Source organism: Physcomitrium patens, chromosome 17 (genome assembly GCF_059467195.1).
Source record: "Physcomitrium patens ecotype Gransden chromosome 17, ASM5946719v1, whole genome shotgun sequence".
Classification (NCBI taxonomy): Eukaryota; Viridiplantae; Streptophyta; class Bryopsida; order Funariales; family Funariaceae; genus Physcomitrium; species Physcomitrium patens.
Window position 1 is genome coordinate 9,444,222 of NC_143426.1, and position 26,698 is coordinate 9,470,919.

Sequence of the window (26,698 nt, forward strand, 5' to 3'; positions counted from 1 at the left end):
CTTGTAAGTCAAGGCATGGATCCTACAAAGTCAACACATATTGGAGGTCCTATAGAACATCTATTTTGTCATCTTTCTTTGAGAGAAGTCTCACTTGTTTATTTTTTTTATCATATTCTTGTCCTTGACAGACTGACAAGTGTACACTTATAATATCAAAGCTTTGTCTAATCTTGATTAAGAGTGGATTACTCCTTTCTCTTAATAAGACATAAGTATATTAGAAGTTGCGGATTATCCTCTTCTAAATTGATATTCTCCTTAGTATTTTCTTTGTTCTCAAGTCCTCTCTTCTATTTGTCTTGAGCAATATTAGACATCTTTTCTTTTCTAAGTGTTATCATGGCAAAACTCACTGAAATGAAGAGTGCAATGGCATAAATGCAAGAGCAATTGAGGGAGTAAATGCTTGCAATGCATCAAGTCAATTTACCACCACAAAGAGCAACAAGATTAACATGAAGTGAAGATATAGAAATGATTGGAGCTGCTTCAACATCTGCACCAAAGCATGTCCCTTCTCCTATGGTGGAACACCCTTCCAGTATTAGAAAACCAAGAATTGCCCTATCCAAGAAGTTTGATCGAAGCAGATCAAAGTTTAGAAGATTTATCAATTAAGTACAACTTGTGATTGAACTTCAATTCCAAAGCTATCCAACTCCATGATCGCAAGTTAAATTCATTGGTACGCTTCTTTCAAGTTTAGCATTATCATGGTTTTTTATCTTTTTTTGAATGAAAAGATCCAATATTGAATAATCTAGAGGCTTTTTTGGTAGAGTTTCTATCCATGTATGGAAAACATGATGCAATTCGTGTTGCAACCAATAAGATCTATACTTTGCAATAAGGCAATCAATCAATAACACTGTATGCTTCACAATTTTGACAACTTGCAACTGATATCAAGTGGAATGATGCTGCACTTATTAGCCAATTTTTCTACTGATTACAATATGATGTAAAAAAATTAATGCTCAACTTACATGATCCTCAAACATTGAGTCAAGCAATTGACTTTGCTGTGAAGTGCGATATTCATCTTTTTGAATTTCGATCTCAGAATCGTACAAGTGGACCTCAATATTACTATAAATCAATGGCAACACCAACATCTCTTCAACACATACATTTGGAAGTAGAAGATATGTAAATTGATGCGGTACATTTCAAACCTCTTATTAAGCAAGAAAAGACTCGTTGTCCTCAAGAAGGATTGTGCTTATATTGTAGAGAATATAAGCGCAGTACTCAACATTGTCCAAAGAAGCGACGCAACCATAAAATGAAGAGTACGACAATCAAAGAAGATAGTATGTTGAAAAATGAATTTGTTCAGCTACAATAAGGATCATGCGCCTAGAACCTTGTACAATGCCTAGTAAAGTCCTATCCTCTCCTCAGAACCCTCTCTATATTTTACAATAAATGTTATTCTAGGACCTAAGCATCACAAAGTCTCTGCCTTACTAGATTCAGGAGTCTCAACATGTTTCTTAGATGAAGAATTTGCTAAAAGACATAGCATATTTTTAGTGAAGAAAACTAAACCTGTTCATGTAGAAGTCATAGATGGTCGTCCATTGACTTCAATAGATGTTACTCATGAAATCCTTCCTATAGAAATAGCAACTAATGGTCATAATAGCTTTGTAATATTTAATATCATTAGATCTCTTTCTAATCTGTTATTTTAGATTTAACATGGCTAGAAAAATATAATCCTAAAATAGATTGGACTTCTCGTAGTCTTGACTTTTCTGAAAGTATAACTACGAGCATAGTTAATCAAGTAAAAAGTCATAAATCTAGTATAATTAAATCTATATTTGTAGGTGCAAGAGCTTTCTTGCATGCTGCAAAAATAGGATCACCTTATGTCATTTATGCCACACTTGTTTCTACTGCTCGAAAGACTTCAAGTAGTATTCCAAACCAATATCAAGATTTTTAAGATGTATTTGACAAGAAGAATGTGGATACTCTTATAGAACATCATTCCTCTGACTACTCAATTGACCTTCAAGAAGGAGCACAACCACCATTTGGACCAATCTACAATTTATTTCAAAATAAAATGGCTGAACTCAAGGAGTATATTGAAAAGAATCTGGCCAAGAACTTCATAGGCCATTCCAAATCTCTAGCAAGAGCTTCAATTTTATTTGTGAAAAAAAAAGACAGATCATTGTGGATGTGTGTCGATTATCGAAGACTCAATAAAATCACTATCAAAAATAGGTACCCGCTATCTTTGATATCTGGACTCCTTGATCAGTTGAATAAAGCTAAGATCTATACAAAAATAGATCTACAAAAAGCATACAATCTGGTACGCATCAAAGAAGGAGATGAATGGAAGATTGCGTTTCAAACAAGGTATGGACATTTTGAATACAATGTCATGTCTTTTGGACTTACAAATGCACCAGAAGCATTCCAACATCTTACGAATGCTGTCTTTTAGAAGTTATTAGATGATTTTGTTGTCTGTTACCTAGATGACAACTTAATCTATTCTAAGAATATAGAAGAACATGAACTTCATGTTCGTCATGTATTACAAAAACTAAGAGATGCGGGACTCTATGCCAAGATAGAAAAGTGTGTATTTCACACTACTCAAGTCGACTTCTTAGGATACATCATTTCAAATGATGGACTTATGATGGATCCTAAGAAAGTTCAAACTATTATGGATTGGAAGATCCCAAAAACAATAAGAGATGTCCAATGCTTTTTGGGATTTGCCAACTACTATCGGATCTTCATCAAAGACTTCTCTCAAGTTGGGTGTGCAGCAGCAGCAGCATCATCACAAGAAAGGTGGATGTTGTGTTTTTGAAGCAACTTCAATCACACAAGACATGGTGTGAAGCAGGATCAACGTGAAAATGAAAACTCAAAAAGACAATTGGCAGGAGTGGGTCAGGAGAAAGGATTCTAAAACCAACACGAACAAGCGAGTGATTCGAGAGGAATCAAGTGAAGAAGTAGTAGAAGCAGAAAGTGTAATCCATTTGCGAGCAAAAATGTGGGTTTCAACATGAGATCGTGGAGGCAACAAGACCCACAGTGTGTGCGGGAGGATTGTGAAGGAATCCATAGTCGAAGGGCGGAGTTGACAGTGCAGTGCGATACGTGAAGGAATTGCAATAGCAACAACAACAACTAGATCTAGCGAAGGACAATCAAGAGTATTCAAATCTAGCAAAGAAGGACCTAGAGATTGATTTAAAAGCAGAGTGCATTCAAAAATGGACACAACTACACATGCTAGACCTTCCTGAATTACAAGCAATTGCTGCAACAACTTGCCCAGTTGGGATTTTGGGCCTCTTGAGGTCGAACTCGTTTCTAAAATATTTTTTAAAGTTAAACCTATAACCATCATACAAGTTTTAATTTTATTCTTTTTCATACTACACGTGCTATAAATACAATCATTTTTAAAATGAATATTCTTTGTAAACACAAGAAACGTTTAACACAAACCAAACCATATAAAGTGTGGATTAAGCAAGCTTTCAAGGATATTGAACGGGTACAACTTTGTTAAGCTAAATCCAAATCAAAACGATTAAGTGAATTGTGTGCATTTAGAAGGTCTGTAGTGTTGCATGCCATTTTTATTCAAGGAAAATTTACCAAAAAAAAATCTGAAAAACAATTAAACAGAAGATGCAACTTACTCAAATACATCAATAGTAAAATTCACATAAAACAAAACAAATAAATAAATAATAAAAAAAAAAAGTAGCCTTTATTTAAGGCGTTTCTAGAAGGTTAAAATTCAGATAATGAAACAAAATCCAGTCCTCAAAAGGCTGCAAGATGCAAACATTCAAAAAAATAAACACCGTGTTAAATCACAACTCAATCCTTTAGTGTACCAAAATACATCAATAAAGCAACATTTAGATTAATTTTTATTTAAGATTTAGTATTAAAATGCACCAACCTTCATGAATCAGATAGAAATTTTCTCACCGCAATTATTATGAAAGTACGTTGCTTCAAGTCAGATTAAATTTTCCCAATAAAAACAGAAAGATACACTACAGAATACTACAATTCATTTCAATATTTTGTTTTAAAATTTTCCCATAATATACTCTAAAATAAAATTTTTTTAAAAATTGTTTTTGTTTCATGAAAGTTTCAATCTTGGCACAATGAAGTGATAAATAGTATATATATAGATATATATATATATATATATATATATTAAAATTTTACAATTCAACTAAACCACACACAAAAAATTATGCAAATATGAAATAAATTAGCAAAGAATTAAAAATTCAAAGTAATTTCAAGAAAACGTTCAGTAAATGCAAAGTGAGAATTACAAAAAGTAGAAGAAATAAGACAAAATCAAAATGAGTAGGGAGATGACATTTAACAATATGAATAAAACAGGAGATTCTATGCAAAGAGTTACAGAATAGTGGTGTAATAATGGTTTGTTTTTCATCCATCTTGCAAGATTCCTCCTTCCATCGCCCTCCACATTTAATATACTTCGGTTGCATTTATTATACCAACTTATTCACCAATCACCACAGATTCAATCAAGAAATACGATTTGTTGTCATATATTCCTCAAAACAAAGATTCAAAGCTGCCTCACAAAAAGCAGGCACGCGAGAAGGGAAATAAATAAGTAACTGAATCAAGAAATAAATAAACAAATAAATGACTGAGATTCTTCTGCCAGTCTGTGCCAGATACCCTCAACCAGATCCTGCATTGTGGGTTCTCCACTTCACACACTCTTCACTTTCACTTTGGCATCATCATATTGTTGTTGTTGTTGTGACAAAAACAACATTTCATTCTTTTACTCAATAGAAACACTCTTTCCACAACTAAAAGCTAACAAAAGTTGAGAATGTTGATCACAATGTGTGTACACTATAATGCAAGAGTGCACGTATTCATGTTGGGTACATTACCTGGTATTGTCGGGTCTATTTCGCAGACATTTGAGCGTCGGAATGATAGATATATATATATATATAAGTTGCAGTTGAGTGTGTCTTTTTTGACTTGGGAATGTTGGGGGAACATGCCGCTTCGAGAAGGCGGGCTGATAAGTGGGGAAGGGGAGAGTCGTTCCCTTCTGAGGCATTCGAAACAACAGCGATTAAATATACGCAGAGTGACTTCCCGAAGCAAAGCAGAGCCGTGGGCATCTCCCTCTTCCCGAGGCTGATGGGTCCACGATCCCCGTTGGCAAATTCGACCAGGAAAAGAAAACAAAAAGACAAAAAGAAGAAATAAAACACACACACACACACACATGTCTAATCTCGACGATCGGGGATCTGGAATTGCGTCGTCTTCTTCGTCTTCTTTATTACTCAGCACGCTTCGTTTCAAGCTCTACATCGCTACCATCGCCCCCGAGGGGTTAGCGCACACACAGACACACACTTTGCACAATTTGTTTTCCGTCAGCAGGCCAGTGGCAGCGATCGTCGCGAGAGCCAAGCAGGAGGGAGCGCCTCAGAGCTCATCGGACAACACCGGAGAGTTGCGCACCTTCGGCTGTGAATCGAGTCCGTTTCGATCAGTTCGGTTTCGCTTGAGGCCGCCGGCGACATGGCGTTGCAGGTCGGGGCCAGCCTGCACCCTTCGCCTTGGAATCTCCGCCTCCGTCATCAACCGCAGCCGCCGCCGCAGCAGCAGCAAGGCCCTGTGAGCTCCAGGGTTGTTGTTGTGTCTCAAGCTCGCCTGAATGGAGCCGTGGATCGGAGTGCGTTGAAATGCCCCGTGTCAAGGAGCTCCTTGTTTGGGCTCGATGGGGGGAAGAGTGGGAGATCGCAGTTTCCCGTGTTTTATGTGAAGGATGGGGTGTCGAGGAGCGAGGTCGGGGAGAGGGCACTGCTACAGGGGTTGGGGAGGAACGTGTTGAAGGTTAAGAAGGTGGGTTCGGCGAGAGCGAGTGCAAATGTGACTGCTTCCACCGATGGTAAGGTCCCAGCCCCGGCGAAGAAAGCGTGGGAGGGAGTGCAGCCCATACCGTTCGTGTTGTCAGTTGGGGTAGGGCTTGCGTTGCGGTATCTTGTGAAGAAGCCCGAGGCAGTGACAATGCAAGCGTGGCAGCTGCTATCGATCTTCGCTTCAACGATCGCGGGGCTGGTGTTGTCTCCTCTCCCAGTGGGAGCATGGGCGTTTCTGGGATTGACAGTGGCGGTGGTGACAAAAACCCTGACATTCGCTGCCGCATTTGGTGCATTCACGAACGACGTCATCTGGCTCATTGTGATTTCGTTTTTTTTCGCGAGAGGGTTTGTGAAGACGGGCCTTGGTGACCGCGTTGCGACCTACTTTGTGAAGTGGTTGGGGAAGAGCACCCTGGGCCTGTCTTATGGGCTTACACTGAGTGAGACTCTGCTGGCACCCGCCATGCCCAGCACCACGGCTCGAGCAGGAGGGGTATTCTTGCCAATTATTGGATCGCTATCGCTCTCCTCGGGCAGTAAGCCTAAAGATGCTTCTTCTAGCAAGTTGGGAGCATACCTTGTGATGACGCAGTTTCAGGTAATTCTCAGAATTGTTCGCTGATCTCTGTTCCAGTTCATTGTTCACGACACCTCTCCTGTAGAATTTTATATTCTTAGAAGCTGTGCGAACGAGGCGATGGTGCTATAAATATTCATCCCCAGCTTCTTGAAGTCTGAGCTTCTTGAAGCCTGAGGAAGAATCATGAATTATCTTGAATGCCTACAGATTCGAGCAGAGGAATCCGTTCTTAGCGAGTTCCTGGCCTTGAAATTGCTGTTGTTGTAGCCACGTAGGAGGCATGAGGGGTTGAATTTGTTGATTGAAGTTCGTACTCTGATCTCGGCTACTTCGAATTTGAAATCATGATGGTTCCGTGGTGACAGTCATTTTCTGAGTCTTGTGATGTCAATTGTTGTAACATATTTATGTCCATTATTTGATTGATCAGGCAGCTGGAAACTCGAGTGCCTTGTTTTTGACCGCTGCGGCTCAGAACCTTCTCTGCTTGAAACTGGCGCAAGGGCTTGGAGTGGTGATTGCAAACCCATGGGTATCATGGTTGAAAGCGGCGATTGTTCCAGCATTTATAGCTCTTGTTACTACCCCACTTATCCTTTACAAGCTCTACCCCCCAGAAATCAAGGATACTCCAGAGGCTCCTACTGCTGCTGAAAAGAAACTGAAAGCATTGGGACCTATCACTCAGAATGAATGGTCTATGGTGGCAACGATGCTGCTCGCTGTCACTCTTTGGGTCTTTGGGTACATTGACACCCCTAATCTCTTTCGTTTCTTCCCTGTATTACATCTTCATATAGTCTGTGTTTTCTTTTCCTGCAACTCGAAATTTTAAAAAATCATCTGACATTTAACGCCGGATCGCAGGGAGACACTCGGTATTGCTAGTGTGGTTGCCGCCATGTTGGGGCTCTGCATCCTCCTATTGACTGGAGTTTTGAACTGGGATGACTGCCTCAGCGAGAAGTCTGCCTGGGATACATTGACGTGGTTTGCGGTTCTTGTTGGAATGGCCGGGAACTTATCCAACCTAGGTCTTGTCAAATGGATGTCTGATTCCGTTGCTGGTGCTCTGGCCTCTTACTCCCTGAGCTGGCCAGCAGCTTTCGGGGTACTCCAAGCCACATATTTTCTCTCTCACTATCTATTTGCCAGCCAAACTGGACACGTAGGTGCTCTCTACTCGGCTTTCCTTGCAATGCATATCGCCTCAGGAGTTCCCTCGTCTTTGGCTGCCTTAGCACTTGCTTTCAACACCAACCTTTTTGGAGGCCTTACACATTATAGCAGTGGCCAAGCTGCAGTGTACTTTGGCTGTAAGTGCTTGCTATTGTCCCCTTTACTTTCTGTGATTCAGTTCAGCTCATGTTGCAAATGCTCGCAGCAGTTTCTAAATTATATCAGCAGCGATTGCATTTACCACTTTCCTAATAGCTGTGCCGCATACGGAGGAAAACTTGTGATTAGGTGATTAGTGTGCAGATACTGATTGTTCAATCGTCTGTGTTCTTGACAGCTGGTTTTGTGGAGCTGAAGGATGTCTTCAAGTATGGAGCAATTATGGCTGTGTGGAACATCTTGGTTTGGTCTGTGGCTGGATCTTTGTGGTGGAAGGCTATCGGCTTATATTAGATCATTCAATCTATTGTTTTCTGACTGACGCCACTACACGTGATCGAGTCTTCGATGGCAATCACATTCTTGCTAACTAATGCGACTATAGTTGACCACTTGTGTCAACTATGTATACTAAGAGCTCCATAAATTTTTGTAGAAATGAACTTATTTTTGACCAGAAGCAGCATTAAAGAGCATGACCTAATTGAGAGGTGAGTTGAGTGTGTAGAATTTCCATTTTAGGCATCATTTCACGTTGGTCTGAACTCTGATTTGGGAGTGTGTTAGAAAGTGGTTGCAGCTGTGGTTATATGACAGAGGTCACTTTTTATTGTTTGGACTCAATGAGGTGCTGCTCTGCATCAAGGATGTAGCATTATAAAAACGGCACGACCATTTTGTACACAAGTTTGGTTGACAATGCCTTTTTGGATATTGTCTTGCAATGAGTTAAATATCTGCCAACGGTAGCGCAAAATCTTGGAAGCTATAACTAGATTCTAAATGCCATTGCGTAATTATGTGAATCTGTCGTTGCCAGGGGCCGGGTGGACTGTCTGATCGTTTCTAATGGACGCAGTTTCTGCTGATGGTTAATTTGAAGGGCTTAACATTCTAACATGAATCTGGATGATTCTCAACCTATACAGCTCACTCACGTCCAAACGGTCCATCTCAGAGATTCCTGTAGAGGGATCAGTTTCTCTTGTCGGACGTAGGTTCTTCAGGCCCGCACCCAGTGCCTTCACTCCAAAACAACTCTCCGCCTGCTGGGCCCCAGGCTGTTTCCCAGTGCTTTCCGGTGCAATCAGCATGGTTGAATACTAATCGACTGCATTGCATTGAAGCTGTGGTTTTCTGCTTGGGACCATCATCTTTAGGAGGAAACAGCAGCGACCTCAAAAACTTCTGCTCTTCCAGAGACATTGCATTTACATCTCAGAAGCTCTAGTCATACTCAATCTGCAAACAAAGATAACACTCCGCGCACGAATTAGTTAAAGAGATCTTAGGTATTGAGAATGACAACCTGCTCACCTCAATCATCCTTGGAGAACTCGTTGGAGCAAATCGCTCGATAACGACACCATCTTTGCCAATGACAAACTTGGCGAAGTTCCACTTGAGGTTATCCCGGTAGAATCCTCTGATTCCACCACTTGTGGCTTTCAAATACTTGAATAATTCATGCTGGTTGGGCCCATTCACTTCAATCTACCCAAGCATTTCAAACGTCCGTGTGACGCTTGAATAATGATCGACATTTCCAGTAACTTAGTGTGCAACTGTTCGGAGCCCTCTGGAGAGACTTACCTTGGCAAAGAGAGGAAACGTTCCGTTGTACGTTTTCTTTACAAACTTTTTAATCTGCATATGTGTTCCGGGTTCCGTTTCGGCGAACTGATTACACGGAAATGCCAAGACCTCAAGCCCTTCAACCCAGCACCAAAGGGGACCAACAAAACCACACACAGATTAGCACATCCAGCACAGATCTAAGTATCCCCTGTTTCTGTGACTCGGTCAGAATAGAAATGCTTGGAAAATGGGAAGATACCATCTTTTTTATACTTGTCATAAATCTCTTGCAATTCGGTATAATTCCTGTCAGTGAGCCCGCTGTGGGCAAAAGAAAAAAAACACGAGAATGCACTCTCAGCTGAGTTCGAAGGTTTTGAATGAATGTTTGACATCAATTTCCAGCCACCTTGGATTTTCAAAAAGTAACCGTAAAATGGTTTCAGAAAATAATTACTTAAGGAACCAAAATATGAAGACCTAATCAGCATGTTCCAGGTACTGCGTTACGCGAATGACTTGCATCTGTTGAAAAAGGAAGTGTACATTACCAGTAGGAAGCGACATTCAAGAGAACTATGATCTTGTTAGCATATTTGCTCAGTTTCGTATCCACTCCGTCAATGTCCTGTTTTGTCGGTCATTGTTCCCAAAATTAGGATCAGGATTTGCTAAAACATCTCACTGATCCGTGCTGAGATTTACATACAGAGGCTCGGAATCCAATCCCACTGAAGTGACCAGAAGTGATCACCCAGCTTAATTTTTTACAATCCAAAAGGTCCCATTCGAAGTGACAAAGTACTGAGAGATAGAATCGCAGACCTTCACTGTAAATTCAAAGATGCTCTTCTGAGGCACCAAATGTGTCTCCGATGCAAACATTTTTACAGAATACACTGAAAGGCCACGTATCCAAGTCGTCTGGGCACAATTCTTTAGCTATTAATCCCACAGCTTCGAAGCCAACACTTGTACTGAAAATCTGCCCAGAGTTACGAAAGGGCGCCTATACTTAATGTAACTGACAACGGCCACGACGTCGAAGCGGCACCTCGTAAACGAAGTTGTGCTATACGCTGGGCATGAACGACTTCACGAGTCATTTAGTTTTGACCACAAAGCTCAATTGCAGAGCAAGACCTGGTCTCTCGCGCGTCATTCATCCTGTGGGTTCATTCAAACCTGTGCCACAACGATGTCCTGCAGCGAGCAAGGCTTTTCTGTGACGGGAATGTTAAATGAGCGTGTATGAATTGCGATGTATCATAAAAGTGAAAATCTTCAGCTTGTATAAAATGTGTATAAGAGCTCAAGAGAATAAACGTGTCCAAACATTTAGTTCCGTAAGTATTGAGCCGCTGCGATGGTTGTCGATGGTGAAGTGTCAACTTTCATATACGTGAGCATCATTAAGTGCCATGTTAAACAAAAATCGATGTAATAAATATAACCCTAGAGGAATTGTTGTGTAGAGTGCAGACAGTTAAAGAAAGTCGGCTGTGTCAACTCAGAGCAAATAGCATTCGTCGTTTTGATGTATCTGGACACAGTTCCTCACACACCGGGCAAAATCACCTACCGATCACAAGTCGTTTGGCAAAATCACAAGCATGAAATAACTATTCATTGTAACCCTTTATACGCCGTCAAGTCAACACTCAGGTGCAACACATGTTATTGATATCAGAAAGATACCAGAACATGAGTCAACGATTATATGACCCAAAATCTTACACTCAATGTAAAACTGCAATCAACAAGCACTAACTCGGACAAGGCAATCTACCAAGGAAATGCTTAAGGACCACCATTAATGTCGTTGCCAAGCCAAGATCGCAGAGAGTGCTGACCTACCACGCTCCGTCTTCGCACAGGGCCCATACTTTGGGCTATCTCGGCGTGAAGAGTCGGTCTATAAGCAGAAACAGGCCGAGATGGTCTTCGAAGACTGTAAGGTTGAATATTTCTTCGTCGTGTGTTCAATGACCTTGTCGTTGGTCTAAATTCTTGAGTTGAGTCAGGATTATAAGCTGTGGAAGGCCCAGAAAGGAACTGATTCCAAGCCAATCTCATGGAGTCTCTGCAGGTTGAAGACTCATTGGTGAAAAGAACAGACTAAACCAATTTTCCTACAATGGCGATGCTACGTTTGTTATGTAAATAAGCTTAATCCTTCGACTGGACAAGTTTCAAACTTGAAAATCATCTTGTTGCTAACAACCAATAACCCCCAAGAAAATAGGTTTCTATCTACAAATTCAAAAGTATTCCAATATGCCGCATGAAATAATAATAACAACAACAATAATAATAATAATAATAATAATAATAATAATAATAACAACAAGAGAAGCGTAGTCAAACCTGTGATGCCCATGGGCGCATCCAGGACAAAGCCACGGTGGTGGGCCCGGAGGATCCAGACAAAATTCGTGAATTGCTCGATCTCCGCAAGTTGCACATCTCCTCAATAGAGATTCAGAGTCACCACTCCCGCAATGAATACAGACAGCGTCCTACATAGAAGTCAACGGAATATGTGCGATGAGAATAATCAATATGTATCTGAGGGCCTAATGCCAATGTACATAGCAGGAACGATTTCCTCACAAAGCAGGCTGTGTTTTGACCATCCGTCAACCAATAGGGCATTCAAAACCGTCGGACTTGTCAGCTGGGGATGCAACTAATCACCATGGCCTACTTTTTTAATGCAGCGAAGGGAAGGAACAGGAGAAACGACTCGTCATCAAAACCAAAAAAACTGAACGTTACGTCTTATCATTCACGATACTTACAAGCACGACTGTCCGCGAGGTTCTTGTCGACAATCCTTTCTCTCTGTTGCCAACAACCACCACAGTTTCCTCAATTTCTCCCAACGAACTCAATTCTTGTTTTGTGATAAAGTCGCATGGTGCTTTACAAAGAGGACAATTTGGTCCTTTCACCTGCAAGCTCAATTAATAAGTGACAGCTAAAAGATTGGCTCAGGCCAAACAACAGCTCTAATCTAGAAGCCATATTTATCAAGAACATATTCAACAGGAACCTACCACCTAAGACAGAGATTGTGTGATTATTTATCGTACAATACTACAAACTTGAAAAACAGAGGGTTAACAGCAATCGTACCGCTTGTACAGTCCAAGTAAATATACATTTGTAACAAAATACATGTCCACACTGCAACAGTCCTTTACACGAAGACTTCGCTTCCACTAAGCAAATGGCACACGCAACCTCTCTATCCCGTTGCGAGGATTGTGAGTTCTGCGAGCTTTTGCCTTCGTAATCGGCATTAATGCCCTCTGTAGTTTGAAGGCTAGCAGCATGGGAGCTCGGCAAAGTAATCTCCCTCATGTCCTCGTCATCATCAGCTAGATTTATAACAGTGACCTCTCTCTGAGATCCACTAGAAGGTTGATCTTTATTACTCCCCCTCGGTTTTCCACGTAAAGAGCTAAAAGCTTCCCGATTCTGACCACCATCCCTCCTGTGTAATACCGAACTCTCCGACTTTCTGCGCCTTGAGTCATGCCCCTGCTCTTGACCGGTTTCGTGGCATAATATTGCATTAGCTGATTTTCTGCGCCTCGTTCTGTAGCCCTGCTCCAAAGCATCACTACATTCACCATAACCTCTCCGATGCGATCCTCCAGGTCTTCCGGAACATTCAGGGGCTGATGATTCCTCTCTGCTCATGTTATCTTGCTTGGTATTAAGAGGACTAACCCGAACTTCCAGACCAGAGCGTTTAATCAACCTCCGTGACTTTCGGCTCCCAGTAGGTGCAGTTTCTACGTTAGAAGGCCCAGCCTGTTCTATGCCCGGGGAATTCCTCTCGTAAGACGTCGAACAGATGACTTGCTCTCCTCCGTGTCTCGTATTTAGCTGACACCACATGGTCACACTCAATCAGCACCCAAACACATATAAAACCCAAAAATAAAAGAATTCGATGCCAGAGATAGGTTGTGGCACCTCTAAGTCAATCGTATCGGAGAAAACGGTTGCATTGTCATGGAGACGGTCGGCAGCTCCGCTGTGCTGTTCATCCCGTTTCGTCATGGCAGGTGTAAGAGTTGCTTTCCACTTCAGTGGCCCCACATCTTCCCCACTGAACATCAAATCGGCACTTACTAAATTAATGAGGAAGGCCCATCTATGTATGTATCATATATAATGTCGGAATGTCACACGAAATCAGGACTGATGTTCTGACTGGTGACAAGGAGAGTAACTTCGGTGTTGCTGATCACGACTCAGAAATAACCAGGGTTAAAGTTTTAAAAAAACTAAAACTAAAAAACTAAAAAAGGAAACTTGACATCATGCCTGTTCTCTAGGGAAACTATCAGACGGTGAGCACATCTGAAAATTCAACCTGCGGATAGTTCATACCTGCGAAGCTTGTATGGATCTTCTGGAAGCCTTCTGCCTGCTCGCAGACAGTCCTCGAACCATTGGTGATTAATTACCACTTTGTGCAATTTCATCGCACGATCAAACTTTTTACCGTAAAAATTCCAGCATACCTACAGATCGTTGACAAACGGAGATATCACTAAAAGTTAGTACATCATTTCATTAACGTGCATTCTCTAAGCAGATAAACATGTTCATCATAAGCAATAATCAAGTCATTTGGCAAAAAAAAGAAGAGAACTACCAGATGTGTGTTGGCCTTGGAAAAAACCCCTGTATAAGCAGCTCCAGTTTTGTTGATCAGTTTAACAAGATTTTGTCGATCAAGACCTTCATAACCACTTAAAGATGCAATTACTTGATCCATACCCTCAACAGGCCCATCCGTCCATAATTCATCTTCCGCATCAGCGGTCACTGCAGGTTCCCCTTCTTCAGCGTTAACCCTGTCTGCCGTTTCTAAGTGTTCCTCAACATCCATTCTTACAGGTACTTCATTCCTGTTCTCAACGAATGGAAATCCGGACAAGCTACGGCTGTCACCTTCGCCTGAATTTAGATTTACAAGTCTAGTAGAACAATCTGCAATGGTGACGGGAGTCGAGCCTCCCGACTGTTCAGGTCGAAGTAATTCGTCTTCGTGAGACCGAACATTTATGGTTTCATTCGACATTATTAAATTGCAGTCCTTTGTGTGTATCTGACCAGTTATTTCCCTAGGTGCAGATGCTTCACGTGGCGAATCCCCGTTATCATCGGATACATGAGTTATGTCCTTGGAAAGTGAATAAGTCTGACTGAATGCACAATCCTGCCGTATGTCATAGGAAGGTCTGCTAACTCCATCACCATCAATGGACAACTTCACGTCTTCCACAATTTCATTAACAGCCTTGACGGTGTTGCTAATCGAAACCTCTTCTGTGCGATTCTCTGAAGAAGCTCGAGGGTATTCACTCGGGAAACTTCTCTCCTCAAGTTCAGCTGCTTCCTCCCTTCCCTGCGGCGAAATGCGTAGAGGCGATTGCCGCAAATCAAAACTTGTATCACCTCCAAGCAGTGTACAATCAAAGACATCCAGAGCTAGAGAGTCAGAATCATCTTCGTCGTTCCGTAAGATACCCTCTTTAGACTTCTCGAAAGGACGACAATTTACTTTTGGATTACCCGTGGGCTTGGGAGCAGCGAGGAGTTCCTGTGATCTAGCCACTCCTCGACCATGTAAACTAGACACTGCCCTAGGAGGAATCGCACACATGTCTGAGCCGTCTTTCAACGATAATTTCTCAGGACTACTCGTACCGCAATCCTGAGGTAAACCTTTCCGCTGTCGCAAATTTTCACTCATTTCCTGCTCGTCAGCAACATGGTATCCAATAAGGTCCTTTTCCTTGTCTTTCACACATGTTTCTCCAGCTTGGAGCAGGGGTAAATGCATGGAGTCCGATAAAGTGTGAACATTATCATGTTGATTGATGTCAACCGTGAGCAAACACTCCAGGGCAGCAAAGTAGAACTGATCACCATTAGCGAGCTGCACTGCTTCACCTTTACGAAGCTGAAATAGCTCAGTGGCCGGCGTAGCCTGTAACAGTCAGATTACTATGTCAAAAATACAAATACCATGCCAAACTGCATCATCGTCTCTACATCACAATTGCAGCTTAGAAATACAATGAATTATGATTCCATGAGTTTCCGCGGACGAGATGTCGGCAAATGTGCCAACCTATCAAAGCCTAAGCCAAGAACACCGTCTACACTTCCGAGACGCTTTGAAGGCATAATTCGAGATTTCTATTCAAAACTGCAGAGGCAAGTTGTATGACAACGACCTGGACATACAAATAACGCCTCTGCATTTACACATAATTCTTGAATAAATTTATGAGTCATTGAAAATTGTCACAACCAAAATTAACTATTCTCCGCACTCCAACAACAAGTTCACGTACCTCCGTGCCGAAGAAATTTTTTGAGTGGCAAACGACGAAGAGTACCGGATTACATCCATGGCACTCAAGACGCAACCCCGTATCTGTGAATTCAAAACAGGCCTGACGTCTGCTGCAGAGGAGTTGAGCCCTCAAAGACACATCAAAGTCTCCACGCCCGATCCATGTTACGCCTCTTTTTAATTCCTGCACGAGTTCAAAATCATCCATGTTTCAAATTGTAGATCCAAAATACAGCGGGAAAATTCGCAATCCTGGGAGAAAAGTTGCAATAACAGTTAAGTGTAACAATTTTCCCCAAAAACGCTAGCTTCTCGCATGCACGCCACACTTACAAGAGGGGGGCGTCCTCCAGGAGGTTTTAAAAAGGCCGAGCGCGTACGCGGAGTCAAACATCCGCACATGGAGAACTGTGAAACAATTCAGCTAAAAAAATCACTGTCACAAAGCTAATGCTCCAGTAACACTACCACTGCCCGAACATCGTCACCAACGCCTTTTGTCCGTGGCGTTACAACCATGGAAACAACGAATCAATATAGGATTTAAAAATAAAAATAAAAATGAAAATTCTAACCAATTCTAGAAAAGCCAAAATCCATGTCCAACACTCGCTCAATATTTGCACAAACTACCCTTGTCAACAACCACTAGAGTTCCCATTCGCGATGCAGTAAACTAAAGTCAGAAAGAGAAAACCCTAGCCCCGACCTCCCAACAGACACCCGCCCCGATAATAGAACGTCTCTCAGATCCACGGCCTCTATCGCAGCTACAGCAGCGCATATTCTACTAACTCAAATTCAGGTCGAGCGCGGCCATTCCAATGCCTGCGGCAACGTCAACAACAACAACAACAAAGACAACAACGGAGCGTGCAATCCACTGCAAAACTTGCAGTGCTTCTTGTGCGAACCCTAACTAAATAAAGCAGTACACCAAGTCTGTACAAAAACGAAGTTTCAAATAATTCCTGAGGCTCCGAAGCGATTTAACAACGGCGGTGCGGAAGTAGCAATGGATTTGTATGGCGATGATGCGATCGCTGCAGGGAATTCAAATGTAGGCCCTCCTCGTTTACAGTGGCCCCCTCCCTCCGGCAACTCCTCCCCCGCTGCTGCAGCTTTCGATGAATGAAAGTGACTGAGGTTATAACGGAATAACTATCATCCATTCCAACTAGTCTCGCTTTTCATCGCCCCTTTTAATTTCTTTATATTTTTTTAGATTTTGGATCCCAATTTGTAGCTTCTGAACTATGACTTGTATGTTTTTATTTTTAAATATCATGATATGGTGGGTTTTTAGAATTAAAAAATAATGGTCTTGTGAAACTTTGAAAATTTGAGTCATGGATCTCAAACTTGAAGGCGTTTACAATCAGGATTTTACGAGAAAAAATTAAAAAATTTAAAGTTTACTTTTAGATTGTGGTGAAAGACACATGTCAACTTTATCCTTTCTAAAGCTTGGATGTCATTGTATCAAACTTATCTTGATTATAGAAGTGATTAAGTGATATAAGCACAATTAATCAATCTTCTGAATCATAACTATTTCTGAGACAACATTCTTTAATGTATAACTTTTAAAATCACATGAAGTTTTGAAATTGTGCTCAATGCATCTGTTTCACATTCTATTAAACTTAAATTATATTTCCCAACAATGAAAAACCTTTTTCTTTTTCATTTGTTCCTTGCTCTTTTTTTGAAAAAAGTAAAATATATGCATGGGCCATTTAATTAGATAATTCACCATTGAAAACAGTCAATATTATTGTTGTGCTTAAATTATTCTGTGAAGTAAACAACCATTTCTATGCCTGGTTTTTGGGTATTTAAAAAAGATCATAAAACATAAACAGTAATTTATACATACACATATACAGATATATAATTTGATTCTTTACACTCAAAGACTAACAATGGATTTTAAAAGTTTCAAAAGATACTTTTTTTAGAAAAAGAAAAAGGAAAACGATATTACATTGTTAAAAATAAATAGTTTTAGAGATATAATTTTTTAAAAAAACTTTGTCACCTATTTTTATTTTTATTGAACCAGGTTTCATGTTATCATCCAATGAATGAAATTAACTATTATTCATGGCGAGATATTTAAGATTGCTCAAAAAACAAAACATTTACTAATTAAACAAACCATGTCACACACGCAGAAATAAAAAGTTCAAATACTCAATCCTCACTAACAATTGGCCAAAATCACAAAAGGGATTAAAAAGACTTCTCAAGTCAAAATGACATAATTAATGAAACAAATTTTCTAGAGGGGAAAAACTTTATAACCATACATGATACCAAGTTCTTCAAAAGGTTTTTTTAAGAGGGTTTTAATGAGAATTCGAACGTCGAGATGTTGAAATAAAGCTAAGCACCACCTCCAGGGAGAAGCGATCATGGGTTCGAACTCCCGTGAAGTCATAAACATTCATGGGTTCGAATCCCCCGGAAGTCACAGACATTCATGGGCTCGAACCCCCGTAAGGGCAAACACACGGCACATCCATTTGATCGACGCAGATACTTCTAGGTTTTCCCGTCAACCAATTTCGAACCCAGTGTCTCTCTCATCGTTCTTTTCGCTTAAACCCTAAAATCCCTTCCTCGAGGAGGTCGATGCGGAGCTCAGCCCTGTTGATTTCCGATATGTTGGAGGAAATTATTGCGTCGCAACAGCCAACATTGTTCGCCGTCGTCGCTTTGATGTGACTGGCCGTGTCTATGTCGTCTTCGAAATAGAGGTTAAGTTCAGGGCATGATAGTTGAGCGGGGTTTATACACTGAGGTTCTTCGTGTATCTTAGTTTGGAGTTGAGTTCGATGTGAGTGGAGTTCGGTTTTGAGGGAGCAAGGGAATTGGCTTTGGGTAATTCGAGCACTTCGAGGATTTTAGATTAGTGGAAATGCCGCTGGCACAGAGAGCAGGTGATAATAGCGAGGCGCGGTATTGTGGGGTAGAGGTAGGGTTTAGTGATGATATCCAGAATACGTTGGCATTTGCCCTGGGTGGGCAATTTGATTTCATTGTAGCGCCTCTGACAGATCCTGAGTACCGGCCTAGCAAAGGAAAGGAGGGGCCTCCCCCATTCTCAGGGTCGGATTTGGTGCTCAGCCCGTCGCAATGGAGCAGTCATGTGGTGGGTAAGATGAGTGCGTGGATTGACCTTGACTCGCCTGATGCTCTAGCTCGCCAGGATGCTGAGTTGACTTTAAAGCAAGAGCTTAGTTGGGCTCAACATCTCTCTCTGCAGGCGTGTTTATTGCCGACCCCGCGGCCTCTTGAGTGTGCAAATTATTCACGCTGTGTAAATCAGTTGCTTCAGGGACTCAGCAATTTGCAGATCTGGTTGCGGATTCCGCTCATCGCTCCGGAGCTTCAAGCTGTTGAAGGCACTGTCGAAGAGGATACTGCGTTCTTGAAACGAGAGCCGGTTTCTGGAAAGCCTCTCAATGATTCTTGGGAATGGTGGAACATGTTTCGGTCGCTGTGTGAGTACCACTGCCAGCTTTCTGTTGTGTTGGACATTACGGGCTCTTTGCCTTCCCCGGCTTCCTTGAAGCGGTGGATAGGGGAGCCTCTGAGAGCTGTCATCATTCATACAAGTGCTTTCTTAACTAACAAAAAGGGATACCCTTGCCTTTCTAAGAGACATCAGAATTTCATCACCACTCTCTTCAATCACAACGTTCAGATTATCGTATCTGGAGAGTCGATGCACCACGTGGATAGCCTAGACCCAACCACAGCCAGCAGTGAGAGCGGTGCTAATGGATCCGAGGATGGGGCTTACCCGAGGCATCACTTGAGACCTTACTTAGAGTATATTTCACACTTGTATCGACACATGGATCCCCTTACAGAGCAGGAGAGATTCGAAATAGGGTACCGAGATTTTCTACAAGCGCCCTTGCAACCTCTTATGGATAATTTGGAGTCTCAAACGTACGAAACGTTTGAGAAGGATGCCACCAAATACAACCAGTATCAAAAGGCAGTTTATGCTGCGCTTGTGGATCGTGTGACAGACGATGAGACGACGGTTGTACTCATGGTTGTGGGCGCTGGACGGGGGCCATTAGTGCGGGCATCATTGCAGGCCGCCGAAGATGCTGGGTGCAGGTTGAAAGTTTATGCAGTCGAGAAGAATCCAAATGCGGTGGTTACTCTTCATAGTTTGATCAAGATTGAGGGTTGGGAAGATCTAGTGACTGTTGTATCATGTGATATGCGGGAATGGAATGCCCCGGAGAAGGCTGACATACTTGTAAGTGAGCTTCTAGGTTCGTTTGGGGACAATGAGCTTTCACCTGAATGTCTAGATGGAGCTCAAAGGTTTTTGAAACAAGATGGTATCTCCATACCATCATCATACACCAGCTACATATGTCCTATCACTACGTCGAAACTGTACAACGACGTGAAATCATACAATGATCTCGCCCATTTTGAGACAGCATATGTAGTGAAACTTCACAGTGTGTCGATGTTGGCTCCCCCTCAAGAAGTGTTTACTTTTGAACATCCTAAGTTCACTGGGGATAAGATTGATAATGGACGATACAAAAAGCTGTTGTTTCAGCCGCCAGAAGACACAGGCAGTGCCCTGGTGCATGGTTTTGGAGGCTATTTTGATGCCGTGCTATATAAAGATGTTCACCTTGGGACTGAGCCGTCTACTGCTACACCCAATATGTTTAGTTGGTTTGCTATATTTTTTCCTCTTCGAAGGCCTGTTTACATACCTGCAGGATCAGCTGTAGAACTTCACTTTTGGCGTTGTGTAGCACCCAGCAAAGTTTGGTATGAATGGGCAGTCTCTTCACCAGATGTTTCACCCATTCACAATGCTAATGGTCGCTCATATTGGGTGGGCTTGTAGGACAAAAAGTTTGAGCAATTTCTTTGCCATTTGTTATTGAATTTTCTGGGTCTTTTATTCGCAAAGTCTCCGGTTTCTAATGTATATGTGGCTTATTAGGTAGTCAGAGATCTACAACTTGGTGCAGCTCTGTTTGACTGCCTCAGAAACGTCATTGTTTAGGTCTTGAAAGCTTTTCTGTACTCGAATAGTGTCAAAGTTAGTGCTTTTAGTAACTCTGCTTACAGATGGCAAATCAGTTTTTTTAATTTTTTATGTTTCACACGAGCTTGATCATTTTTAGCCCCCACTTATGCCAATCATTTATTTTAAGATTTTTAATCTTCGTAAATCGAGTGCAACTAATTCACACATGTATTGACTGTTGATATCGACCAAGCTCGTTGAGATCATCTGTTGCTGCTTTTCTGTTTTGGTTTTGCAAATGCAGCCGAGTACAGAGACGGTTGTATTTTTACAGTGAGCATTGGACTTTTTGGTTTAGACCTCCAGGTGAGTAATGTTTTCTATTTACCTTATTGAAAGGTGCAGTTATGTTGTGTTAGTAAGATCTTTGTAAATAGACATTTTAATATTTGTAGAGGTGATTGCATGTGTGAAAGAAGAAGTTTGGAATATTAAATCAAATGTTGAAACGCATGCAATTGTGTTTCATTGATGAATTCTTTATAAATTAAGATTTTTTACATTCATACATGTTAATGCAATACGATTGTTGCACGTTTAAAAAATAATAGTTTTGTGATGTTCAAAAAAATTAGAAACTTGCATCATTGTATTCAAATAGTATACAAGACAACATAATTGTATTAAAACATATAAATGATTTAATCTAAAATGTCAACTAATCCATTTTTAAAATTTAATAAAAATACAACATTTTGTTAAATTAATAAGATCTTTGTTAAAGTAGTTTACTTTTATAATACTGAAGATGATTATATATGATTAAAATAATGAAGATAATATTATTATATCAATTCTCTTTTGTTAAAAAGGAGTCTTCATTGTTCAATATAACTTCTTACTACCAAATTCCAAATTATACATATGTAAATTCATCATTGTTATATTAATATAAATTTTTGTAATTTTAAGTTAAGCTACATGATGTCATTTTGTAGTAATATATACATATATATGTATTTTGAATTTATAAAAAAAACAGCTTTAAATTAGTCAAATAATACTCAAATAATTTTTAAAGTCTACATATGAAAACTTTGATATTTAATCTAAACTAATTACAACTTCTAATTAAGGAAAATTGAAGATGGATATTGTTGATATAAAAATATTCTTGCTTATTGAATAATAATAATAATAATAATAATATATGTATATATTTTTTTTCTAATTCTACGGGTTTTTAAAGTTGCATTATCATTTCTGAAGGAATATAATATTAATTGTGATAATCATGAATTCAAGTTATACACAACTATGCAGTGAATTTGAAGATGGTGTTAAATTTTGGATGCAAAATACTTGTAAAACTACCTTAGTTTTAATTAAAGTAATTTAAAAGAAAAAAAATCAAATATTGATATGGTCATACTTATATTATTATATCTTTAAAACATTTCAGCACATAGTAAATTTTGTAGCTAACCTAAATCTAGAATTTATTTTTAAAAAATAAACTTCTAGATCTCTATTATAATTATTATTCCTATCTATCTTTGCTTCTTCATACTTAATTGTAGTGAACATGGTGTGAAGCCAAATTAATAAAAAATAAAAAAATAAAAAATAACAACATTTAATACAAAATAAAACATTTTATTAAAAATATATAGATTGTTGTTATTTTATTATACAATTTCATAATTTTTGAAATTGCATATGATACATCTTTGATCAAGAGCCTATACATATAATAAAAATAAAACATTGTCTTTATTAACTTTACAACTAATTTTGAATATAGACAAGACTATTTCATTACAAAATGAAATACCAAAATAGTTCTCAAACATCATTTATTGTAAACAAGAATACTGTGTAATAAAATATCAAAGAGAAAGAATGTGCATTCTTTAAAAAATAATTATTGAAATGTAATTGCAACTTTATATAGATATAATATAACTTATGATTTTCTATACATAATTACTTATTTAGTCTTTTCTAATTTAATATATGTGTATATATATATATATATATATTTTAAAACAATCTTCTTCTCTATAAGCTTTTTATTTTCTTTACTAATCACTATTTAAGATTCAATTAAAACTTTTGATTTAGCTTAGTTTTGTATTACAGTTGTTGTTGACGTTTTGTATACTAAAATTCATGTGCTTGTAAATTAACACAACTTTATAAAAGATATAAATCTATAACCTCTTTTCTATTTTCTATGTTATAATTTTTTAAAAAGTAAACAGAGAAGAAACACAAATTAAAACCTTTAAAAATATTTTATAATCAATCATAGATTATTTAAAAATTATATATATTATTATATTCAACCATTTTTTTTTATTGAAAGCACATTAATCTATTTTATTTTTTATGATGTAAAATTCTCTTCTTGCACCATTTAATTCTCATTTTAATTTGTGGTTATTAACTTATAGACCATTTTTTTTTTGAAAATATGTTAAAATCATTTTATCTAAGAATATCATATTAGTGTAGAAAGTGTATGTATAACTGAAAATAGCATGTACTTTTTGTAATAGACACAAAAGATTTTATTTTCTTTTTTAATAGCCTCTTAGATTCGTGAAGAAAATTAAATATTACAAATTGATCCTTGCACTTGTTATAGATGGCCTTAATATAAATTGAAATATCTATACATATACAAATGAAAGTAATAACTTTTACAATAAAAAATGTATTTAAAGTTACATTTTTTTTAGAATAGACAATACAATGTTGAAGTAGTATAGTAGTTTTTTTTATGTGTGTGTGTGTTTTATTTATTTTATTTTTCAACAATAGAAAAATAAAAATATTAAACACATTAACTGTTCTATTTTGGTAGTCAAAGTAAAGAGTTTGATTGCACAAAATTGTAGTTTATGACAAAATAATGTATACATGTGTTTTTAATATCAATGATCTTAATTAGTTTAAGATATAATATTATCTAATTATGAGTTGCACTTTGTAAACAAACTCATAGCAAACAAGCTCACAACATAATTAATCATCCATAGGTATATCTTATGTTCTTATTATTGATGTATATGTAGTATGAATTTATCTTTTATAGAACAAGAATTGCATTTTTTTTCCGCTTTATATATTTATTTTAAATGCATGAGTAAATTTTTAATAATTTAAAATCTCCAAATCATGTTGATTTCCATCAATCAACATAATCATTAATTAATGTTATAATCTAAATTCTTTGTTAAGTTTCCTACCTATAACTTATAAAAGTTAGCTATGTACAAAAGAAAATCTCTTCATCAAAAAATATTTTATACAAAGTAGCCTAATAAGTAAACCGTGCTTTTCTTTCTATAAGTAAAAGATAAAAGAATATAGTCACAAGTAAAGGTATTTTATTTTATTCTAGACAATTTTAATATTAAATTCATTCTCATTTTGTGCTATCAGAGCAGGCTTCTCAAGTCTCGAATGTAAACTGTTCTATTCTTCATATTTTTTTCACAGTACAAAAAACAAATTCTGTTATGTTATGTAAAAAAAATAAAAAATAAAAATCAAAACCTGCATATATACTCACATAGATTTGGATTCATAAAACCATGAAATTCTGCTCAAAATTAATGGGTAATGAACAATAATAGTTTGATCTATCCATCGAATTTCAAAAGCAAATAATCACTTATTCAAAATCCTACTGTATCGAAAACTTTTTTTTTTTTTTTTTTTTTTTTTTTTTCCTCTACATATATTTTTATAAATATCAAGGATATCGTGGCTCGACGATTCATGCAAATAGAATCACGTAACGAATTTTCAAAAACAAATTTTTTTACATGTTGCCCAAGACTGAAACAATTTTATAGATAAGATGTTTTTGAAACAATATTTTCGAAAACCTCCTCACTCAATGATCTACCAATGATATCGTCAAGTAAATAAAGAATATCGCTTAGCGTTAGTAAAGTCTACGTCAATCATTTGCACATTTCAGAGTCAGCAGGTCTGGAGACCGATTCCGGCCACCGTCGAAAGTCTTGCGTGCAACACGGCTCCATGCATGCGTTCTCTTTCTTCGGGACTTGCACTGCAGCCTCCAGATCGAGCTCCACCATATCTGGACGTTCACTGCTGCTTTTTTCCTGCAGACACAAGAGCATCACATTCTCGAAATGCCGCTACAACAGGAAAAAAAGAAAAAGAAAAAGTGGAAACATCAAATTAAGTGTGGTGCCAATTCCCATGTTAGACTTGCAGGAAATGGAAGGACGACAATCACAGGATCTATTAGTTTACTTGGACTTAATCCGAAGACTGTTGCTGTGAAGGGCGTTGCGAGCGAGCAAGAGAGAGAGAGAGAGAGAGATCACTGAGACTGAGAGTGTTAGTTTTTAGGTAAAAGCATGATAGATTAACGCAGAGAAGAGAGTGAAACCTTGCTGCATGATGCGGAACCAGGAGGTGGACGAAGGAGAGGGGGCCGGCCACTTGGGAAGTCTTTCCTGGTCGAAGAACTTGGAAGAACCATTGCGTGGTGTCGAACATTCCAGAGTTGGATGGCTGAACACAGATTAGATTTTCTCATTTGAGGATGAGGATGTGTAACTGGGTTGTGTGTGATCGCCATGTGTAAGTGGCTCTCGGAGTTGGCGGACGCCGGAGACCAGAGGAACTTGTCAAAGGTGAAATTTTTGGTTTGATTTTTGCAGATGAATGCGTTGGTTTGTCGAGTGTGAGGGGAAACTGAGCACCGTGAGTGTGCGTCACCGTGTTGATCAGCAACCCACTCGGAAACGACCCCATTCAGTTTCGAAAAATAGCATCGTCGGATAATGCACAAAATTAGAGGTGCGTAATATTTTTATCATAGGTTGTAGGATAAAAACGTGGGGCCTCATCGTCCACGTGGAGACTAGCGCTGTTCCACCCTACACTCCATCTTTGTACAATAGCCATGCTTCTATAATGCGCAAAACTGGTCGAAAAATAGGAAGGCTGTCGAGGTCCCGTCTCTCGCCAATGCAGGCGCCCCCTTTCTTTGCGTTTTATTTTAATAGTAGTTCTGATTCGAGAAGAGGTGGAGTGCAAAGGCAGGCTCCCCCCCCTCCCGGAACATTCTCTTGTTCAAAATGTGCTGATTAGATGCGCCGAACCTCGAAGTTTCGCCGAATTATCTCAACTGGGATACAACTTCCGACGTGACGTGTAGATTGCCATCCCTCTCTACCTTCTGGTGGGACTCGATTCCCATCCATGGTTTTGAGGGCTTTGCATCAACCAGTTTAGCATGTCGGGTGCGAATGGTTCTTCCGAGATGGCACAAGCAGGTTGCCTGCACCGAGAACGGCGCTCTGGGTCTTACGAATACAGCACACCCTCACACACCCCCGCTGTGGTTCAGGAGAATCAAGTGCTTGCAACACTATTCAAAGGAACATATAAAGGTAACTAATAATAGTGTTACTATAATAGTAATAATACATTTCACCGATAATGCATCGATACCTGCAAGAGCTCTCTGACATTCACATGAAATAGCCATCACAATGATCCTGTGAGCCCATCAACATGAGTCACGTCGTTTGCTCGGCTGCGGTTCCTGGAGGTGGAAGGACTCGGATCTCAGGGTTCAGGGTTTCTGTAGAGTTGGAGCTGCTACACTCATACATGAACCAGGACTGTAACACTCCCATGTGTCGGAGAGGCTTGCAGGGAACTGCAGCAGGTCCACCTTCCCTGGACCTGATTCTCGTGGGGTTCAGGTCATGACCATGCCAGCAAATACTAGCACCACATGATCAGTAACTTAACAGATCAGTAAACACCAATCCATG

General features: G+C 39.4%; 5 protein-coding genes across 7 annotated transcripts; 2 read left to right on the forward strand and 3 right to left on the reverse strand.

The window, feature by feature from the left end:
* The first annotated feature begins 5,295 nt into the window (after positions 1-5,295).
* On the forward strand, positions 5,296-8,584 carry LOC112294349 (dicarboxylate transporter 2.1, chloroplastic). The gene is made up of 4 exons (XM_024544664.3): positions 5,296-6,552; positions 6,965-7,278; positions 7,402-7,850; positions 8,051-8,584. The coding sequence occupies exons 1-4, from the start codon at positions 5,611-5,613 to the stop codon at positions 8,164-8,166; spliced, it is 1,821 nt and encodes a 606-aa protein (XP_024400432.1). The 5' UTR covers positions 5,296-5,610; the 3' UTR covers positions 8,167-8,584.
* On the reverse strand, positions 8,505-10,911 carry LOC112294350 (putative phospholipid hydroperoxide glutathione peroxidase). Its single transcript, XM_024544667.3, has 6 exons — positions 10,276-10,911; positions 10,002-10,078; positions 9,710-9,771; positions 9,466-9,584; positions 9,190-9,366; positions 8,505-9,060 (listed from the first exon to the last, which is right to left on the reverse strand). Exons 1-6 carry the CDS (start codon positions 10,333-10,335, stop codon positions 8,848-8,850), a joined length of 708 nt encoding a protein of 235 aa, XP_024400435.1. The 5' UTR covers positions 10,336-10,911; the 3' UTR covers positions 8,505-8,847.
* Positions 10,912-11,066: 155 nt separating this feature from the next.
* Positions 11,067-16,908, reverse strand: LOC112294348 (uncharacterized). Its single transcript, XM_024544663.3, has 9 exons — positions 16,172-16,908; positions 15,837-16,022; positions 14,126-15,466; positions 13,858-13,991; positions 13,438-13,573; positions 12,589-13,347; positions 12,252-12,404; positions 11,818-11,969; positions 11,067-11,533 (listed from the first exon to the last, which is right to left on the reverse strand). The coding sequence occupies exons 1-9, from the start codon at positions 16,238-16,240 to the stop codon at positions 11,251-11,253; spliced, it is 3,213 nt and encodes a 1,070-aa protein (XP_024400431.1). The 5' UTR covers positions 16,241-16,908; the 3' UTR covers positions 11,067-11,250.
* A 1,478-nt stretch (positions 16,909-18,386) lies between these two features.
* Positions 18,387-20,806, forward strand: LOC112294900 (protein arginine N-methyltransferase 1.5). 3 transcript variants are annotated; one of them, XM_024545884.3, is made up of 2 exons: positions 18,387-18,995; positions 19,173-20,806. In XM_024545884.3, the coding sequence occupies exons 1-2, from the start codon at positions 18,762-18,764 to the stop codon at positions 20,736-20,738; spliced, it is 1,800 nt and encodes a 599-aa protein (XP_024401652.1). In that variant the 5' UTR covers positions 18,387-18,761; the 3' UTR covers positions 20,739-20,806. The 3 variants fall into 3 exon arrangements, with proteins under 3 accessions (XP_024401652.1, XP_024401653.1, XP_024401651.1); XM_024545885.3 differs by having other exon boundaries at positions 19,182-20,806; XM_024545883.3 differs by having other exon boundaries at positions 18,387-20,806.
* A 3,897-nt stretch (positions 20,807-24,703) lies between these two features.
* Positions 24,704-25,582, reverse strand: LOC112294763 (uncharacterized). The gene is made up of 2 exons (XM_024545576.3): positions 25,300-25,582; positions 24,704-25,006 (listed from the first exon to the last, which is right to left on the reverse strand). Exons 1-2 carry the CDS (start codon positions 25,489-25,491, stop codon positions 24,842-24,844), a joined length of 357 nt encoding a protein of 118 aa, XP_024401344.1. The 5' UTR covers positions 25,492-25,582; the 3' UTR covers positions 24,704-24,841.
* Between the last annotated feature and the right edge of the window lie 1,116 nt (positions 25,583-26,698).

Excerpts from the sequence above, each read along its gene's own strand:
- LOC112294349 (XM_024544664.3), top strand. The coding sequence starts at position 5,611 with ATGGCGTTGCAGGTCGGGGCCAGCCTGCACCCTTCGCCTTGGAATCTC. Across the intron at positions 7,279-7,401 it reads GTCACTCTTTGGGTCTTTGG|GGAGACACTCGGTATTGCTA; the intron begins GTACATTGACAC and ends GCCGGATCGCAG. Across the intron at positions 7,851-8,050 it reads AGCTGCAGTGTACTTTGGCT|CTGGTTTTGTGGAGCTGAAG; the intron begins GTAAGTGCTTGC and ends TGTTCTTGACAG.
- LOC112294350 (XM_024544667.3), bottom strand. The coding sequence starts at position 10,335 with ATGTTTGCATCGGAGACACATTTGGTGCCTCAGAAGAGCATCTTTGAA. Across the intron at positions 9,367-9,465 it reads CGTTTCCTCTCTTTGCCAAG|ATTGAAGTGAATGGGCCCAA; the intron begins GTAAGTCTCTCC and ends ATGCTTGGGTAG. Across the intron at positions 9,061-9,189 it reads GTTCTCCAAGGATGATTGAG|AAGTTTTTGAGGTCGCTGCT; the intron begins GTGAGCAGGTTG and ends CTGGAAGAGCAG.
- LOC112294348 (XM_024544663.3), bottom strand. The coding sequence starts at position 16,240 with ATGTGCGGATGTTTGACTCCGCGTACGCGCTCGGCCTTTTTAAAACCT. Across the intron at positions 12,405-12,588 it reads TTACTTGGACTGTACAAGCG|GTGAAAGGACCAAATTGTCC; the intron begins GTACGATTGCTG and ends TTGAGCTTGCAG. Across the intron at positions 11,534-11,817 it reads TGCGCCCATGGGCATCACAG|AGACTCCATGAGATTGGCTT; the intron begins GTTTGACTACGC and ends TTCAACCTGCAG.
- LOC112294900 (XM_024545883.3), top strand. The coding sequence starts at position 18,762 with ATGCCGCTGGCACAGAGAGCAGGTGATAATAGCGAGGCGCGGTATTGT.
- LOC112294763 (XM_024545576.3), bottom strand. The coding sequence starts at position 25,491 with ATGGCGATCACACACAACCCAGTTACACATCCTCATCCTCAAATGAGA. Across the intron at positions 25,007-25,299 it reads GTTCCGCATCATGCAGCAAG|GAAAAAAGCAGCAGTGAACG; the intron begins GTTTCACTCTCT and ends TTGTGTCTGCAG.